The sequence below is a fragment of the Canis lupus genome, chromosome 28 (genome assembly GCF_011100685.1).
Source record: "Canis lupus familiaris isolate Mischka breed German Shepherd chromosome 28, alternate assembly UU_Cfam_GSD_1.0, whole genome shotgun sequence".
Taxonomy (NCBI): Eukaryota; Metazoa; Chordata; class Mammalia; order Carnivora; family Canidae; genus Canis; species Canis lupus.
The window spans coordinates 25,823,924-25,843,465 of record NC_049249.1 but is presented as its reverse complement, the minus strand read 5'-3'; the positions used below and the strand labels follow the sequence as shown (position 1 = coordinate 25,843,465).

At 42.2% G+C, this 19,542-nt stretch overlaps 1 protein-coding gene across 2 annotated transcripts in view; it reads left to right on the top strand.

Annotated features, from left to right (window-relative positions):
- The first annotated feature begins 488 nt into the window (after window positions 1-488).
- Window positions 489-19,542, top strand: part of ABLIM1 (actin binding LIM protein 1) — a 284,701-nt gene continuing 265,647 nt past the window's right edge. Inside the window, exons 1-2 of one of the 2 annotated variants that reach the window (XM_038578864.1) lie at window positions 489-667; window positions 2,763-2,817. In XM_038578864.1, the coding sequence (XP_038434792.1) occupies window positions 2,811-2,817 (7 nt within the window). In that variant the 5' untranslated portion in view covers window positions 489-667; window positions 2,763-2,810. The remainder of the gene's footprint in view (window positions 668-2,762; window positions 2,818-19,542) is intronic. The other variant, XM_038578863.1, reaches the window with a different exon arrangement.

Below are 19,542 nucleotides of genomic sequence, written 5' to 3'. Positions count from 1 at the left end.
CCCCCCAAGCATGAGCTGCCCAAGGCCTTGTACCCACTGAGGGCCAAGCCCCCCTGGGGCATCACTTAGGGGAGGGAGCAGAACGGCCCTTTCTTGCTTGCTTTCTCGGGGACCAAAGCAGGAGGCTGCAAAGCCCCTAACAGCAGCCACAATATTATTATTAATTATTTTAAATCAAGAATCCCAGCCGGGGGTGGTGGTGGGGGGGTGGGAGGGGAAGACGCAGACCCCTAGTGCACGCCCCACCTCGCTGGGGACAAAAGCCCCGCCTGGCGCCGCAGCCCAGGACAGGGTGGGCCGGGCCGGGCCGGGGCGGGGGAGGCGGGGGAGGCCCGGGGGCGGGGGCGGGGAGGCGGGGGCGGGGAGGCCGAGGGCGGGGGAGGCCGAGGGCGGGCCCCGCCCAGCGCGGGCCGCGGGCTGTCAGCGCTGCCGCGCCCCGCGGCCGGTCCCCGCGGTCGCCTCGGCCCCGCCTGCCGGCCTCGCAGCGGCCCGCGGGCGGCCAGGTGTCCTGCGGGCGGCGTCCCCGCGCTGCCAGCGCCTCCCCACGCGGGCGGCCGGCGCCTGTGCGCTGCGGTGCGTTTCGGGGGTAATTCCCTCCCCACGCCCGGCCGGGTTGCTCCTCTCCCTCCCCGCTTCGGCTCCCGCGCCTGAACCATGGCGGCAAGGGGTGAGTGGGGCCCAGGTGGGACCGGCCGCCGCCCCCGCGCCAGGCCCGCGGGGCAGGCAGGGCGGGGGGCACCTGGGCGGGCCCGGCAGGTGCGCGGCGCGGGGGGCTGCGGGGGCCGCGCTGGCCCCGGCCCGGCCTGAAACTTTGGCGGCGGATCCCTGGGCTCTGGGCGGCTGCGGGGGGGGCGGGGGCGGGGGCGGGGGCGGGGGTGTGGAAGGCAGCCCTCGCCCTTGACCTTGATCCCCGGATGTGGGTGAAGCGTGAGGGCCCAGGTCGGCGCTGGCTCACCTGGACGCGCCGCGGCTGGGCTGGGAGGGCGTGGGGGATGGGCTTCCCGCTGCCCGACCTGCTGGGGAGCCGCCCCAGGGGCTGTCCGGGAGAGAGGAAGAGGCATTTTTTTCCTCCTTTCTTGTTACCATTTTGCAGCTTGGGGATGGAAGGAATCCAGGGCTTGATGCAGTAAGATTTAAAGCTGCAGTGCTTATACCCCCATTTAAAAAAAAAAAAAAAAAAAAAAGTAAATTCCCTATACCTGTACTCCTCTTTAGCATTAATCTTCCTCCCACCCCACCCCCACCCCGCCCCACCCGTTTTCTTTCTGGAGTGAAACAATTACTGCAGGTAAAACCGGGTGAAAGTAAAATTAAAAAAAAAAAAAAAAAAAAAAAAGAAGGAAAAATCCAAATTGCTTTTCAGGCAAGAGTGAAGGGAATGTATTTTTTGCCATCTGGAGCCAGGGGTGATGCTGGGAAGAGTGGGTTAGTCATAGCTCAGGGGCTGCTACTATGAGTGAAATATTAAAGAGATCAAGTCATTGTGCAGTTTGCCAGCAATTAAAATGAAGTGACTTGGTTGCTCTGCCATAAGCGTTTAAGGAAAATATTGATGATCTTTAGAAAGTTTATTTGCAAAGCAGTAAGTACCACCCTTTTTGATACCGTAAAACTTGAAAGAGTTGCAGAGTTGTTTTTGTGTCTTTTTCTTTTTTTTTTTTTTTGATTCTGAAGGGTTAACTCTGCTTTTGGAGGGGGGGCAGTTAAGGAATTTAATAACGTGTTGGATAATTTAGTGCTGCTTTTCAGGGTTCACTCTGGTGGCATGTAACGAATAGACTAATTTCTAATATTTAAATTTCTTTTTAAGGACTTTTTAAGGTCTTTGTTGATCTGGCAATATGGTCAGTTGGCTCCATACCTGGAAATGAGGTGGTAAGGGCTAGGTGGAAGACAGAATTTATATTTGTAGATTCTGGACTATAGAAGTGACACGAAGCCCCAAGATACTACCTGCCTAATATTGCTTAATGATTTGTGATTAAAGAAAATAAAAAAGAGGATGGAACAGAATGACTGGAGGGGACTGGGTGTGTGTATGGGATCTTCCAAATGATTCCAGCTGTACAATCTCTGAACTGTATTCTAACACCGAGGCTTTTGGTTCTGATCTCTGTCCTAAGTACAACAAAGAACATGTGAAGAATATCTCTTGTAGGTTGTAAAGGTCTCTGTGGTCAGAATCCACTTCTGATACAGTTTTACATCACCAAAACCCCTTAGTACAGTACCTTGCGCAATGTAGGAACCATGTAACTACTAGGAACCTGGTATGTCCTAAGAAGCATCAAGTTCATTAAGAAACCAAGCATCAAGTGCATTAAAAAACACCCCCCTCCCCCTCCCCACACACACACCTAGAAGTTTCTCCTTGTCTGTGGTCCTTTTTATTATAGGGTCTCTGTGGCTTATCTGAGGATATGAATGAGGATGGCCCCAGGGATTCAGAGGAGTAGAGCCTTAAGTTGGCCTTAGATATTTCTCAATATTTCTCACGTATTCTTCTTGAACCTGGTTCCAAGAAGAATGATTTGGAGTCAGACATAGACATGTCACTCAATTGTCTTGTTTTCTCTTCAAATTCTGCGTTGATAATTTTGCATTTAACAGTTAAAAATCTGACTAACATTGCGGGGGCAAAATGCCATGATAATTAATATCCATTATTGCAGACTTCTTGTGTGTCAGGTACTTTACATGTATTAAATCACTGAATTTTCACAATAACAAGTAGATACTGTTATTACCTCCCCATTTCACAGATGAAGGAACTGCGGTATTGAAAGATTGTGTAACTTGCCTGAGCTCAAATGGTTGGTAAGTGGCAAATCCTGATTTCCATCCAGGTCTGTCTGACCTCTGATCACATCACATGGTTTTATGGTCTTTCGTTATTAGTCCTTTGAATATTATAGTAAACATCTCAATCATTGATTTACCAAAAAGAAAGAGAAAAATGTCCTATCCTTGAGATTTAAAGGAAAGAGTCTTTGTAAGTAGGTTGGAATTCCTGATACCTTCAGGGTCATTTGGTAAATGCAGAGTGAAGGAAACAAGGCTACTTGACCCCTACTGTTGTTAACTTGCTATTCCCACTGTGTTTCCTCCTACTTGTTTTGAGGACGAGAACTTCTTACATCTTACAAATGACTGAGGATTTTTCCAATGTTTTTATGAAGCACTTTTATTTTTATGAATTTGTAAACAACAACAACAATTCCAAGTGATTAGCAGACTACCTAGTAGAATAGCTACTGAAATGAGCTCGTGTGGAAAAATGTCTGTTTGCCATTTATTTATTTACAAAAGATGTCAAAACTATGAGCTTTTTTTTTTTTTAAAGATTTTATTTATTTATTTATTTATTCATGAGAGTTACAGAGGGATAAGCAGAGGGAGAAGCAGGCTCCTTATAGGGAGCCTGATGCGGGACTTGATTCCAGGACTCCAGGATCATGACCTGAGCCAAGGCAGATGCTCAACCGCTGAACCACCCAGGAGTCCCTGCTATGGTTTTCTAATTCAGATCTGCTCTCACCTCTTACTCCTGAAAGTATAGATAAGGCTTCAGGGTCAGAAAGTTAATGTGTCTATTTAAATACCTAATTTATAAATGGGAAGGTCTTTAGACTTTTGGAAAGATAAATGTCATTAATCTAAGAAATGATCTCTGCTTATTTCTAATATCTATGCTTGTAGGTTATGGTGGGGTAAAAATATCTTTTAAATGTTGAAAACTACTGAATTTCATAAGAAAAATGATTTTATTAAGAATTTTAGAGAGGGACGCCTGGGTGGCTCAGTGGTTGAGTGTCTGCCTTTGGTCCAGGGCATGATCCAGGGTCCTGGGATTGAGTCCTGCATTGAGCTCCTGTGGGGAGCCTATTTCTGCCTCTGTCTATGTCTCTGCCTCTTTCTGTGTCTTTCATGAATAAATAAAATCTTAAAAAAAAAAACTGGAAGAAATCTGAATGTTCATCCATTGGGGAATGAGTGACTAGGTTATGGTGTATCCATACAATGGACTATTACACAACTTTTAGAAAGAACGATTTAGCTCCAAAATGTGTTTGATCTGGAGGGATGGTCATGATACACTTAAATGAAAAAGGGCAAGTTTTATTTTTATTTATTTGTTTTTTTATTTTTTTAATTATTTTTTTATTTTTTAATTTATTTATGATAGTCACACACACAGAGAGAGAGAGAGAGAGAGGCAGAGACACAGGCAGAGGGAGAAGCAGGCTCCATGCACCGGGAGCCTGACGTGGGACTCGATCCCGGGTCTCCAGGATCGCGCCCTGGGCCAAAGGCAGGCGCCAAACCGCTGCGCCACCCAGGGGTCCCAAGCGCAAGTTTTAGAATAAAGTGTATGTAATATATAATCCCAGTTTTGTGAGCTATGTGCATGTGTGTGTGCTCTGTAGGCACAGAGAGTATCATAGAACAGTACACACCAGGGTTACTTACCTCAAAGGCAAGGGTGGGGAGAGGAGACAGCTGACTTTTCCTTGAATACATCTTTCTGTTTGCTAGCAAGTAGACATAGCTTTAAAAGACTGAGAGAAAAATCCAGTAAAGAAAAAAATGTATCAGTTCTTCCCCATTCATTCATTTTCTCAAGTCAGGGACATAGGTCTTTATTCATTCATTCAACATTTATTGAACACCTGTTATGTGCCAGCAAATGGTGAACAGGACCCAGTGTATACCGTCAAGGATCTCGTAGTTTTGTGGAAGAGACAAATACATAAATGCTTATAAAAATAGGATATGCTGAGTGCAGAGAGAAAGAGAAAGATAATATGGGATATATATAGAGAGAATTATGATGATACAAAAGAGTGACCCTGAATACAGCCATGGGGGTAAGGACCATGAGATCTTGAAGAAAAGAAAGTTGTGTTCTTGGAGAATGATCTGGATTCTTAGATGAGCCAGATGACAAAGAATGGATTGAGGGATAGGCTTTTTAGAGAGAGGGGCATAGAAAAGAAATAGTACAATGTGTGCTGACCTGGAAAGCAAGTTGGTGCAGGATTTAATGCTTGCCAGGGAGAGGAGAGCCAAATCTCAGCTGAGTCAGGAGATGCAGAGGGCACTTTGGGGAAAGGCCAAGGATGTAGGGAGCTTTGTTTACAAGGAGCTGTGGTTCCAGACAGCACAGTGGAAGGTTGTCAGTGGTGGCAGATGTGCAGAGGGAAGAAGCACAAGGCAGAATGGGATAAGAAGGGAGAGGAAATGAACAGGGATTGGGAGCTCCTCATCGTTTCCATGAGTCAGATTGCAGGAATGAGAGAGATAGTTGGGCATGATTGGCCTCAACTGTCCTTGCTTTGGCATTAGGGGCTTCGTTTGCAGACCGTGCTGAGTCCTGGGCTGTATCTACTGCAGGCAGAGAGATGGGCGAGGGCTGCCATCAGCTTTCTAGAGTAGCAGTAAAGCCCTCTGCTGGACAGTGGTTCCTTCCGCAGTGTTGGGGTACAGGGGGACTATAAAAATCAGAGCTACACTCCTTTTTTTTTTTTTTTAATTTTATTTATTTATTTATTCATGAGAGACACACAGAGAGAGGCAGAGACACAGGCAGAGGGAGAAGCAGGCTCCATGCAGGGAGCCCAATATGGGACTCGATTTAGGGACCCCAGGATCATGCCCTGAGCCAAAGGCAGACGCTCAACCACTGAGCCACTCGGGTGTCCCAGAGCTACACTCCTTTTTGCTGACTTCTTCCACTTCTATGCTTATGGTGGGGCTTATCGTGGGGCTCAACAAACTCTATCTGTTCATTGATAAAGGGAGGACTTCCATTCTGTTTCTTCTTTCTCTGTTACTTCTTCCTGGAAATGGATGGCTGTTACAACCACCAGTTGCATCACTCCACCTTTATCAGTTTGCCAGGTTGATGCTGTAAAGATGAATGCATGGAGGATTTTTGTTTGGTGTTATGTGGGGGCCATTATTCTGGCCTGTATTAGCTAAGTTTTTCTTCTCTGTGAGTTACGGAGCCTCAAGCAGTTTATCAAGCTGAAGAAAATAAGATATATTTGTAAGCCAAGTTTAGCCATTATTAGTTTTGATATGAAAAAAAATCATCACAGCAACACATTACACTTCTAGAACTGTATTAAAATAAATGGGTTGTAATTCAATAAATGGATTTTTTTTTACATAAGAGAAATAATTTTTGACATCAGTATCCCACAAATGGGAGAATCATGTTCCAGAAAAGATTTTCAGAAGGTTAAATTGTTCCCACATTGGATCTGTAAACAGCATTACCTTTTTCTCTCTCTCTCTTTTTTTTTTTTTTTTTTTATTTTGAGACCTCAGGTAAAAAAGTTTGGGCTGATCATATTTTCTTAGGTCATGGCTCACTGTCATCAGTTCATCAGACCCTTATCTTAGATATCTATTTATTTATTTCAAAATTTATTTATTCATTTTTCAGTAATCTCTAAATCCAATGTGGGGCTCAAACTCACCACACTGAGAGCAAGAGTTGCATGCTCCTCTAACTGGACCAGCCAGGTGCCTCACCCATTCCTTTTCTCCCATAGGGAACTATTCTAATACACTTGATTTGCATGTTCATGAGTTTGTAGCAAAACCAATTCTTAGACCAGCTCATATTTAAAACTATGAATATCAAGTCATTTTATGTATGTTCCATGTGTATTCTGTGTTTTTGAGGGCTAGTCAAGTTCTAAAATAACATTTTATGAACATATACATATTTCTGATCTTATTTGGAAGTTTTACATCACTTAATATAATACCATGCCTTATTCTGTTAGGGACTAACAGAATCCAGTTAAAAAGGTTAGTCCTCATCTCAGAGGAATGTAAACTGAGTTAGGGGTGTGTGTGTGTGTGTGTGTGTGTGTGTGTAAAGTTATATACACAGCTGACCAGAATAGGATGTGATAAAGATTATCATCGAGGTATGGGAGGGTCAATTAATTGTGGCAGCTGATAACAAGAACAACTTTGCTTCACAGAGGGGATGGAATCTGAGTTGGATCTTGGAGGATGAGTAGAATTTGGCCAGCAGATCACTAAAGATGTGCTTTCCTTTCAGAAGGAACAGCACAGGTAGGAACGTGGAGGAGTGAAAGCGGAGGGTACGTGAGGAGGAAAAAGTCTGGGAAATCTGGGGGCAGGAGATTTGTGGTGGGAAGAGGAAAAGAACAGGAAGACAGAGGGATGACATCTGAAACTGGTAAGCCTTTACATCAAAGTCTTTTCCTAAACAGAGAACTCCAAATGCAGAGAAGGGAAGTGAGAGGTCTGTTCTTGGTAACATTCAGAGTAACTTGTCCCTGGTTGTGCAGCTGCCCACAATGCATATTAAAGATGGTATTTTATCGCCAAATAATGTTGCAGTGAGTTACATTTTATCCTGACCGCAGTTCTCATTGAGGTAGAAATTTTGCCAAAAGCCCACTCTTGTGTTTCCTTTCAGATGGCAGACTAGGCTATCGGAGCCTTATCCTTAGCTTTGTACTGGACACCAGAACATCCCAGTGCTAAGAATGCTGGCACACAGGAAGACCGAATACAGAATGGCCAAACAACATGTTCAACTGTAGCAAGGGGAAGGGAGTGAGGCCATTCCCCCAGGAGAAGTGTGTGTTCTTAACTTGATCCTATTTTTATGTGCACCTGACTAATTCACTCAGTTCTAGGGAAGGAACAAAACAGCACTAATTAATAGAGCCCATTAAAATGAAAGATGCAATTTTGTAAAATTTATGGAACATTTCCTTTGAGATGGTAAATTAGTCTTTACCGTCTTTTATGGAGAAATATTTCTTTTTCATGAGCCTATGGTTTCAGGTTCTTCTCTAACTTAATCTATATCAGTATTTGTTGATATAAGTAGTACTAATCACTTGCTACAGTTTGACATTTTGTTGCTCCATTCACAAGATGCTGCTTAGTAAGACCTCAAATGTACTTCACTTGTGGTTGCCCTCATCTGCTTGATCCCTGGTTTCCAATGTACTTCGATAAAGAAAGGAAAAAGAATGTGAGTGGTTATTAGCATTTCACCCTGGTTAAAGTAGCAGGAATGATGATGATATTCTCTAGGAATATCATCCTTCTGTATGTCCATCCATCCATCCATCCATCCATCCTTCCATCCCATAGACATCTATTGAGCCTTCCTAGAGTTCATAATCAAACACACATCAATGAAAATCCAACTGTCTGTCTGTACTCATTATATTTCATAATGTCACTAGGAATTGACAGCACATGTTGCCTTCACTATACTGGTATAGTATCATTGTTCTCTCTCAAAATGTGTAGTTTGTAAATGCAAAGCAGCTGTGCCAAAAGACCCAGTTTTGTTCATTTTTCTTAAAGGACTTTGTGAGAAACATTTTGAAGTTTGTTGTCTTCTCCTGTAGCCTGTCTTGTCTACCCATCTTAGAAAAAGCATGGCAAGGCTACACAGGTGCCTATGACTCTAGCCTATGGAAAGAGCCAGCCCTCCATTTCCTGCAGGCTCACCTGAAGCACCTTTTTTATCTCTTGTTTTCTACCATGCAGGTTCGGGTATGCTCTTTGCTTTTTTTGTGAATACCTTATGGTCTAGAACACAAATATCATCATTCTGTCACAGACAACAGCCTCAGGCCAAAACCAACTCATGTACAAATGGTACCAGAAACTGTTTTAGGGTGGAGAGAGAGAGAGAGAGAGAGAGAGAGAGAGAGAGAGAGAGAGGAGAGAGGAGAGAGAGAGAGAAAGAGAGAGAATGAGAGAGGAAAAGAGAGAGGGAGAATATATGTGAGCAATAGAGGGATTGATAGAGCTAAAATAAGATTATTAAACATTGAAAATAGAGAGATTGGATTTGAGTAAAAAAAGTATTTGCTAGGATAAATTGTTATTACATTTGTTCTTTATTGAGAAGGGAACAGAAGCCAGGGGAGTTGCAATTTATGTTAGTTATAAAAGGGATTCCACAGTTAAGGAAATGTATGCTTTCTCCTCTCCTCTTCCTCCAGGAATAGAATTGTCAACCATTTATCTGTAAATTTTTTGATAGCAAGCAAGACTGTGATGGGCAGTAGTTAACTTTTTTGATCTTTTGACCTTTCTCACTGATACTCAATCAGATAATAATTATTGGACCTTTCTCCTAAAGTAGCCAGATTTATTCCAATTCTCATTCATTCCTGGACTAATGGTACTCATATATTAATTAATGGAGTAATTTAACAAATATTTAATGAACACTCAAATATTTAATGAACACTCCAGGGTGAGGATTCTCATGGTTTTGGGTTAGAAAAATAGTAAAGGGTGTTAAGATTTGTCATTAAATGTGGCTGGGGCAATTAAGGGTTAGTCAACATTTGTTGCTTCCATTTGAATATATAATGTATTTTGTATGTACCATATAAGTAATCATCTAAATGTGATATTTCTGTCTAGCACAAATGCTAAACCTGATGGGATACTGGACAACAGTTAGATAGTGGGCTATGCCAGGCAAATTGGGACCATGGCTTCCCTAATAGTTTCTAGCCAGAACATACTTTGGTAGAATTGTATTCCTTTGTCTCAAAAGATAGAATTTTGGTCAATTTCTGAATATCTATTTGTAGCATTAGCTACATTGTACATTATCAGCATCAAAATTTAAATTAAATCGTAGGCTGGCTGTTTCCTCCCTTTCAATCCAGCACTTTTTCTGGCTGTTCCCTGTCATGGGAACTTGGTACGTTCAGATGTAATTACTACTGTAGACAATAACATTTAGTACAAAGTCAAACCCAAATGAAATTTTGGAGTATTTGTGGGTTTTTTTGGTGGGGGGACTGTAATTCATGTTCTATAATAGAATTTACCTCCAATAGGGGTAAATTATCTAGTGCAGAGCTATTGTGGAATGGAAATGTTTAGTATCTTGGGTCCCTCTATGGTCATTTTATTCATTTATTTTTATTTTTGAGGGGGTGGGTGGAAAGGCAGAGGGAGAGAGAGAATCTTGGAGCCCACCACAGGCCTTGATCTCACAACCCTGAGATTGGACCTGAAATTAAGAGTCAGACATTTAACCTATCGAGCCAGGTACCCCCTACCCCGGTCAATCATTTTAAATGAACGGTTCTTTTTTTTTCTTTCAAGATTTATTTATTATTCATGAGAGACACACAGAAAGAGAGGCAGAGACATGGGCAGAGGTAGAAGCGGGCTCCCCACGGGAAGCCTGATGTTGGACTCCATCACCAGATCCCTGGATCACACCCTGAGCTGAAGGCAGAGGCTCAACCACTGAGCCACTCAGGCATCCCAAATGAATGGTTCTTTTTTGCAGTTAATGCAGTTTTGAAGCAGCTTTAAAGTGTTCGATTTACCTGCGGTTGTTCTTGGACTCACTACCTACTTGATGACTCTCTCTGATGTATTGGAGATGTATTTCCCTAGTACGTTGCATTATTTTATTGGGAAAGTTATGTGATATGCATTTATCACTCTAAGGAATTCATCCGTAGTTTGTTTTATGATAACTGAATGGGCAAGTCCTTATTTAGTAGAGGTACATAGAAAATCTTTTGTCTTACTGAGCCCTCCATTAGACTAACAAAGAAAGCAGGCATTATGGGTCAAGCACTCAGAAATTACTTGCTGATTGACTAGAGATCATAGGACTCTGGTCCTTTGTTAGATTGTTTTTCTCAAGCTTATAAGAGGAAGCACTCTACATATAAAATTATTGCTATCCACATCTTAATAAATTAAAGTCCTTTATACAGTGTGTTCTTTCCCCAGCTCTATAATATCATTACCTATGAAAACAATATTTGATGGTATAAATGAAACTATTAGGGTCAACTTATAGTTTTTCCTGAGGAAAATACCCTGTAATATGTTTTGCTTAAAACTGTGTCCAAGGTCTTTACTCAAGTTTCTCTTCTCCAACTGATTGAGAATTCATGTACAAAACACGTCCACCACAGGGTAGCCACCAGAGAACTGAATGGTAACAATGCAGGGAAATGAGGACAATGAAGTAAACAGCTATTTCTGGCTTTTCAGCTCCAAATAGGAATGAACAGAAGGAGAGGAGCCCCAGAGTCTGGGGGAAGGAGAGGAAGGGGGGAAAGCCATAATTTTTAAACCTTACAAATAAAATGTAGAAAAGAGGTTTAGGTTGGCAACCTCTAATGGATCCCAGGGAGACTTTTGTTGTTGTTGTTCTGTGTAAAACAAGAGAATCTTTATTTTGATTCATTTAAGCAATTGGGTTAAGTGATGATGAGCCTGAGCATCCAGTGATGATTTTAGTTTCTTTACCAGCTCCTTAGTTACTGTTTATTTTAGGAGAATCTATTCTGTGGCTAGACTTTATATAAACTGTAGAATTGTAGTTACAAATTCTGTGTTCGTGTGTCCAGTCATTCAATAAGTATTAGTTGAACACCTGATAAGTACTCAGGTTGTTCTTGGCATTGGAGTAAGACAGCCACTTACCACATGAACATATATAATGTGACAGGTGGTGATAAAGAGCTATAAAGAAAAATGAAGAACAAGTAGAAGAGAGACTGCTAGGGAAATGAGGCCAGGGAAGGTGCCATTTTATATGGGATGAGGGTGAGAGGCCTCTTTGATAAAGTGACATTTGGGCAGGGACCCAAAGGAAGTGAGGAGGGTCATGTAGATTCTGGCAGAGACAAACAATGCAAAGGCTTTGATGTCTGTCTTGAGGACCAGCAGGGAGGCCAGTGTGGCTGGGGCAGAGAGGACAGGCAAGAAGGAGGGAGAAGTTGGAGAGTTGGGGGATGTGATTGTCATCCTTGCAGGTTACTTTGAGATCTTGAGTTTTCCTCTGAGTGAGAATGATGGAGATGGGAGAGCCCTGGGTAGTTCTCAGCAGACTTGTGACTTGATTTGATGGAGTTTAAAAGGATTGCTTGGTCATGCATGTGGAGAATAGACTGTAGTAAGCAGGAAGACCAGTAAGGAGGCTATTGTAATGGCCAGAACAAGAGAAGATAGTGATTTAGAGCAGCTGGTGAGAAGTCACTGAGTTCTGGAACTATTTTTCTAAGGAAGTGCTTATAGGACTTGCTGGTGGGTTGGAAGCATGGAGTGAAAGGGAAAGAATTGAGGATGCCTCCTTTTTTCTGTTCCTTTCTTCTCTTCTCTTTCTCTCTTTTTATTTTTATTTTTTAGCACCTGGGAGGGTAGCATGTAATTAACTGGGATGAGGAAGAGTGTAGAAGGAGTAGGTTTGGGGAGTGGGGAATCAAGCAGTTCAGTTTGAGATATTTCTTAGACTTTGTATTCTGAAGGTATTTATTGTGCCCCTTTGACAGACGGAGGAAATGAGGCAGAGAAGAAGTAACTTGCCTGAGACCATCTCGATTTAAATCCAGGTCTTGTTAATGCCAGAGTATGCTGTACACACCATAATATTGCCTCTTTATATTAAGCTGAAATATATGCCACGAAAATAATGTATCTAGTGTTTATTTCTTAATTATTTTGATTTAATAAAAAATAAAAAAATCTTAATTATTATGATTTTTCATTATGAGATAATTTTCTGCATTTTTAAACATAGCTTGTGCTTAAGGGAAAAAAACCTGTTATCACATTATTAGAAATTTTACCATTTATGAGTACTGTCGTTAGCACTGCAAAAATGCTACTGAAACATGAAGAAGCATATGACATTGATCCACTCATTCACTTGATGTAATCTTTGAATGCTTGGGAGTAGAGGGAGGTCCTAGTTCCTCTACTTACAGAGCTCTCAGTCTAGGGAAGATGAGTGACCTGTGTACAGAAATTGCCAGGGGCCAGTGGTGTGATGGTGGTACACATAAGTTGTCAAAGGAGCATAGAGGAAGGAGAGCGGTCCATCCTGGTGTATACTGAACCGAGGAAAACTTTACAAGCAAGTGATATTAGAGGAAGGCCTTGAAAAATGAGTGGAATTTGCAAAATGAAGAAGTGGTAGGAAAGTATTCCAAAAACAGGAAACAGCATGTTATTAGAATTTTAAAAATGCTAATTAAGCATAGTAAGCATTAAGAAGACATATGAAGTGAAGTGTAGCATATAGGAATGCTATGAGGAAAATTTAAAAATTACCTTTGGGAACATGAAATGTTTAAACCATTAGAGAGAGCTACGGTACCCTTGAGTAACAAAACAGCATATTGTAAAAATCCTCATTTCCCCTAAGTCTCTCTATAAAAAAAAGGGAAATCCCGATTAAAATGCCAGCAGACTTTTTTTTAAGGGATATGGCGAAATGATACTGTTCTTCATTTTGTACAATGAAATAGATGAAATTCTGAAACAGAAGTGTAATTAAGAGAGATTAGCCTAACTGAATATTAAAACGATATGACACTGCAGTAATTAAACCAATTTAGTTTGGAGAAAAATTCGAGTAGTGGAAATAGATTAGTGAACACCTATATATGGAATTTAGTTATAGTAAAGTGACATTTTAAGTATCTGTGTGAGAAGAGAGATTATTCCCTAAGTAATGTGGGGACAACTTACAAAAGTCAGTCTGGACCCCTTTCTTATTCCATATACACACAAAATTCCTAATGTATTGAATAAATAAGTATAAAATAAATGAAGCAATCAAGGCCTTGGAAGAAGACACAGGTGAGTTTATGACCTGAGAATGTTAGAAGGCTCCTGACCTTTTATACAGGACACAAAGCCTTAAAGTCATAAAAGAAAAGGCAGATACATTTAGCTACATAAAAATAAAAGACTTCTGTGTGGTTAAAAATACCACATTCTTCATTCTGGCTTGCAGTGCTCACAAGACCCCAGCTGAGCTGACTTGAACCCGGCCTCCTGCACCAGGAAAGTCCAGCCAGCGGGTAACAGGGGAAGAGGCAGAGACAGGCCTGGGATACCACTGAGGGCCTTTTTGAGAGCTTGGCAAAGGCTTTGAGAGTGTTATTAGTGTGAGGGATCACCTGAGGGCTTCGTTGAAGTTTTACTCTCTGCACAAAGCAGGCTAGACAAGCTCTGAGGATGGCGTTCACTTATTCATTCCATAAACATGGAGGGAGAGTTTGCAGTACCAGAGGGTGTAGCAGGAGGTACGGCAACAGCTAAGGCACCGTCCCTACCTCAAGAGGCCACACTGGACCAGGGATTGATATCTGATTGGAAGGTCATGGTCACCTCCACTCTATCCTGCCTTCTGGAACATTCACCCTCCATAGGCTGCTCTGCTCGGAAGCCTTAACCCTTTTCCAGACACTAAGTGTCTGTCTACTCTAAGGTTAAGATCAGGCTTCCCTGTGACCCTGGCACACCTTTATCATTGGGAGAGAGGTAGCAAGGTAGGTAGGTATGTTCTACTGGAAAGACAGAGTCCTGAAAAAGGGACAAAAGAACAGGGGGAGTTGGTTAGAAGTGGCAGTCTAATGGAATCATTTAGCTCAGCATTTTCTCCTGCCACAGCCAAGTTTCTAAAGGGGTAAGGATATTCATTCGCTGGTGTTCAGAACATTTATTTATTTATTTATTTTTAAGGATTTTATTTATTCATGAGAGACACATAGAGAGAGGCAGAGACATAGGCAGAGGAGAAGCAGGTTCCCTGTGAGGAGCCTGATGTAGGACTTGATCCCAGGACCCTGGGATCACGACCTGAGCCAAAGGCAGATGCTCAACCGCTGAGCCACCCAGGTGCCCCAGAACATTTGCTTTAAGTGAGCATCCTGTTAGTGTCTCTTGAAGATGAGTCTGCCCTGGTTCCCTGAATCCCTTTGATTAAATCAGGGCCTTGCTTTGGAGACGTCCTTTTGCCCTGATTTCTCTGCTAATAAACAACAATTTGAGCTTGGTGGTATAACTCTATTTATCCTCTGATGGCTACACTTCCTCCCTTCCACCAGACTCTTTCATTTTTGTGTCTGTCAGCTGACACTGAACTGTGCAAAGTTGTCTAGGTGGCTGTACCCTCTGTGACTGTGAATTCTGAGGAGCCAAGTACACATTTTCCCAGATGCTAGGCCGCCTGAGAACCTGCAGCTGAGTAGACATTTAATAAGTAGTTACTGAGAAAATTAGGAGGAAAGGGTTGCCAGGCACCCAGTCCAGAGCTTGGTGGGAGACCCAGGCTGGGGGTGGGCCAATAAGGTTTCGTCTCAGAAATTTCTCAGGACTTGGAGCTGAACTCCTGTACGTTGGACGTGGTTTGGAAGTTCATTTCCTCGTCCTCCTCTGTACTGAAACCCGACCGAGGACAGAGCTGGCTTTTTCCTACCTGGGTGAGGACTGTTCGACGTGCAGATTCGAACCTGATCCGCCGTGTTCTTCAGTGGGCAGCGTCCTTGAAGGAGTGAGGCTAGACGCGTTGAGACGGCTGCTCTGGCGGGCAGGCACTGCTCCTGGCCCTGCATTTCATCTCACCACATCCCCTGTCTGTCAGGCCTCCTGGACTCTCCCCTGGCCCCTGCTTACACCCATGCTCCTCATTCCCACCCATCAGCAGGTGCCAGGATGTGGCAGCGACGCCGAATGGGGTGTGCATTCGTTATGTTATTGTGGTGCCCGCTGCATTTCAGCTGTAAATTAGCCCCCTTCACCCTGTCTCAGCTATTTCTAAGAGTTTCATAAAGTGTTGCCTCCCATGTGTCTAGGAATGAGCTACGTTCAGACATCCAGCTTGGCTAAAACCCTGCTGTCTTGGTGTACACAACTTCGTTGGGAACTGCCGTCTTGCAGGGGCCTCTGGTCACTTCTCCCACCCTTACCCAGTCTGGCCGCTAGCCTCCCTGAATTGGCTGGAGCTAAGCAGGGCCAGAAGCCTTCGCCACAGCATAATCAAGATCAAGGTGTGACTTAGAAAACGAACTACAAGCTTTTAAAAAAAATTTTGTTTAAAAATGATTAACAACAACAACAACAAAACAGAAAATAAAAATGATTAACATATAGTGTATTATTAGTTTCATAGGTAGTTTACTGATTCATCAGCATATAAACACCCAGTGCTCATTATATCACATGCCCTCCTTAATGTCCATCACCCGGTTACCCCATCCCCCCCACCTCTCCTCCAGCGACCCTCAGTCTGTTTCCTATAGTTAAGAGTCTCTTGTGGTTTGTCTCCCTCTCTGATTTCATCTTATTTTATTTTTCCCTCCCTTCCCCTGTGTTCATCTGTTTTGTTTCTTAAATTCCACATATGAGTGAGATCATATGATCATTGTCTTTCTCTGACTGACTTATTTCACTTAGCATAATACCCTCTACTTCCATCCATGTAGTTGCAATTGGTAAGATTTCATTTTTTTGGCAGCTGAGTAGTATTCCATTATATATATAATGAGCACTAAAATCAATCCATCCATTCCCTATAAAATGATCTACCTACCTACTTCCTTAAAAAAACTCCGCTTTGCCTTTTTACATAATATATCTTGAGATGTTTCCATATTACTTACATACAGATTGTAGCTCATTTTTATGACTGCATAATGTTCAAGCATATGGTTGCTCCATACCTGATTTAATAGTCCTTTATCGATAGATGCTTTGCTTGTTTGCTTTAATAGACTGTGCTACACTGAAGATGTTTGTACATATGTCTTGCTGAGATTTTTGTTACACAGCCAGCAGTATTAGACTGTGACTTTTGGGAACTTTATTGGGAGCTTTACTGATAGTTCAGAGAACCTGGAAAAGGAGCATGGTCCAGATAATACCTCAGATACTCCTCTGTGGTTGACTTACCCTGTGCTCTCTCCCCTGGAGCCTGCTGCCTTCCCCCTACTCAGCCTCTGCCCAGCTAGGGGCACCTTCTTTCTTCAGCACTGGAAAATGTTACAGACATTTCCTTCATTTATACCAAGGTACAGACCACTTCTAGCCCCATGGAAAAAAGGATATTTATTTATCCTTGCTTCATCTAAAGCCAACCTCATAGCCTCTTACGGGATTAATTTCTCCAGAATGATTGAAAACAAGGGATCAATTGCTTTCAGTACAAGATAATCACAAAATAGTCTAGTGCTGATATATTTCTCAAAGGCTGGATTATTTATTCTTATTCATGGTCTCTTCTTATACTCCATCAAAAAAGTTCTGAAAATGAATTCTTTTTAAGGCTGACTCCAAATGTGCTTCCTTAAAAATTATCAAAAGGGCAGACCCAGGATCCCTGGGTGGCTCAGCAGCTTACTGCCGCCTTCACCCAGGGCGTGATCCTGGAGTCCTGGGATCGGGTCCCACATGGGGTTCCCTGCATGGAGCCTGCTTCTCCCTCTGCTTGTGTTTCTGCCTCTCTTTCTGTGTCTCTCATGAATAAATAAATAAAATCTAAAAAAAAAAAAAAAAAAAACTTTAAATGCCAACTTTTGATGGCAGAAGATGGTAGAAAGAACCAGCAAAATGTCATCATCTTATTTGATTTTTTTTTTTGTATATGCCTCCTCCTGTTGTTTTTGGTACAAATCAATCAAACAAAAAATACCAAAAATGTATTTGGCAAAGAGGAAATGCAAATTTGGGAAATGAGGATTGCCTATTTGAGTGTCCATGCAGAGCAATGCTTAGTTTCCTTATATAGCTCCTTGACTTTGCAACAAGCATCAGTGACTGAACATTCTTTCTGTAACAAGAATGAATTTGGTAGTAAAGAAAGGTTCTCTCTTTTTTTTAATAAATTTCTTTTTTATTGGTGTTCAATTTACCAACATACAGAATAACACCCAGTGCTCATCCCGTCAAGTGCCCCCCTCAGTGCCCGTCACCCATTCACCCCCACCCCCTGCCCTCCTCCCCTTCCACCACCCCTAGTTCATTTCCCAGAGTTAGGAGTCTTTATGTTGTCTCCCTTTCTGATATTTCCCACACATTTCTTCTCCCTTCCCTTATATTCCCTTAAAGAAAGGTTCTCCATCAGGCATTTCAATCTTTGGGATCATGATAGTCAAATTATACAACATCTTCCTCAGTTAAGGAGAGGAAGCATTAATGGATAAGTGAGGGGGGAAAAGGCTCTTACACACTTATTGGCTGTTATATGGTAAACATAGTAATTTCTTCTTTTGTATTATTCATCACAGAAGAACACATCTCTCATGAAATTGATGTTGGGATACTAAATGAAATCTGTAAAATATGACTTTAATGCAAGTTAGGACACATTTATTTTGAAAAATTATTTTTATCTTATTGACTAGGTCATAAAAAGGGATGACATTTAGTGGAAATATATATCATTAGCAGAATGCCAGAAGAAAGATGTTTTGTGAAAATTGTTGTCATATGTAATATACTTCTAGAATTCAGCAGAATCCTTCTGGAGGTCATGAATATTGATGACATGAACTATGGCTGAAGGGATATGCTCTGCCTTCAGCTTTGTTGAGAATATTGTCAACATTTTTATGTTCCTAAGCTGTCTCTTTTCCAATTTATTTCTTAGTTTTTTTTCTTGGGTTTTGTATTCTTCTTAAACTAGATTATGCATATGTGTGCACTTATTATGGCGAGCGTTTACATTTGCTTCTCTAAAGAAATTTTGAGGGGCATCTGGGTGGGTCAGTCAGTTAAGCATCTGCCTTCAGCTCAGGTCATGATCCCCGGGTCCTAGGGTTGAGCCCTGAGTTGGGCTCCTTGCTCAGCAGGGAGTCTGCTTCTCCCTTTGCCTCTGCCTCTCCCCCAGCTTGTGCTCTCTCTCTTGCTCACTCTCTCACTCAAATAAATAAAATCTTAAAAAAAGAAGTTTTTATATTGATATAATAAGGTTAACAACATCAACACACTGACAGAGCCCCTCGTGGAGATAATTTGGCAGGCTTTACTTTATTTGGGGAGCAATATTACTGGAATAGTAGAAGCAATATCTTGATTAAACCTGTCTGGCTAGCACCCTGTGCATTCATTCCACAAATATTTATTAAGCACCTGCTATTCTGGAGACATAGATGCAACATTGCACAAAACACATTAAAAAAAAATCCTTGCCAGTGGGAACTTACAAGGGAGCATGCATCTTGAGTTCTGTTAATTTCATTTATGTAAAAACTCTATTTATGAAATATAAGTAAAAATAAGTTGTGCATGTCATATGGTGATAGTACTCTGGAGAAAATGAAGCAGGGGTGGTAGTAGGGGGTGGAAAGGACAGGATGGGAGAGATCAGGGAAGACCTTTTGAGGAGATGGCATTTAAACAAAGAGGGGGAGAGAGCGCAAGCCACGTGAGTGTGTGCAGTAAGCGTGTTCTAGGTGGAGGGAACAGCCAGTGCAACCCCCAGCAGGAATGTGCTTGGAGTGTTTCAGGCATAGTGAGGCCAGTAGGAGGGGCCAGTCAGGGAGATGGTGAGGGTTTGAGGGACTGGTCATGTGCTTTGACCCACCATAAGGACTTTGGCTTTTACTCTGAGTGAGATGCGAACCATTGGAGAGTGTTGAGTGGACCAACACAGTTAAACTTTGACCCGAACTGAATGTACCTTTAATGAAAACATGAGAAACCCTGATCTGTGGCTTTAGGCTTGTTTACTTATATTATATTTGG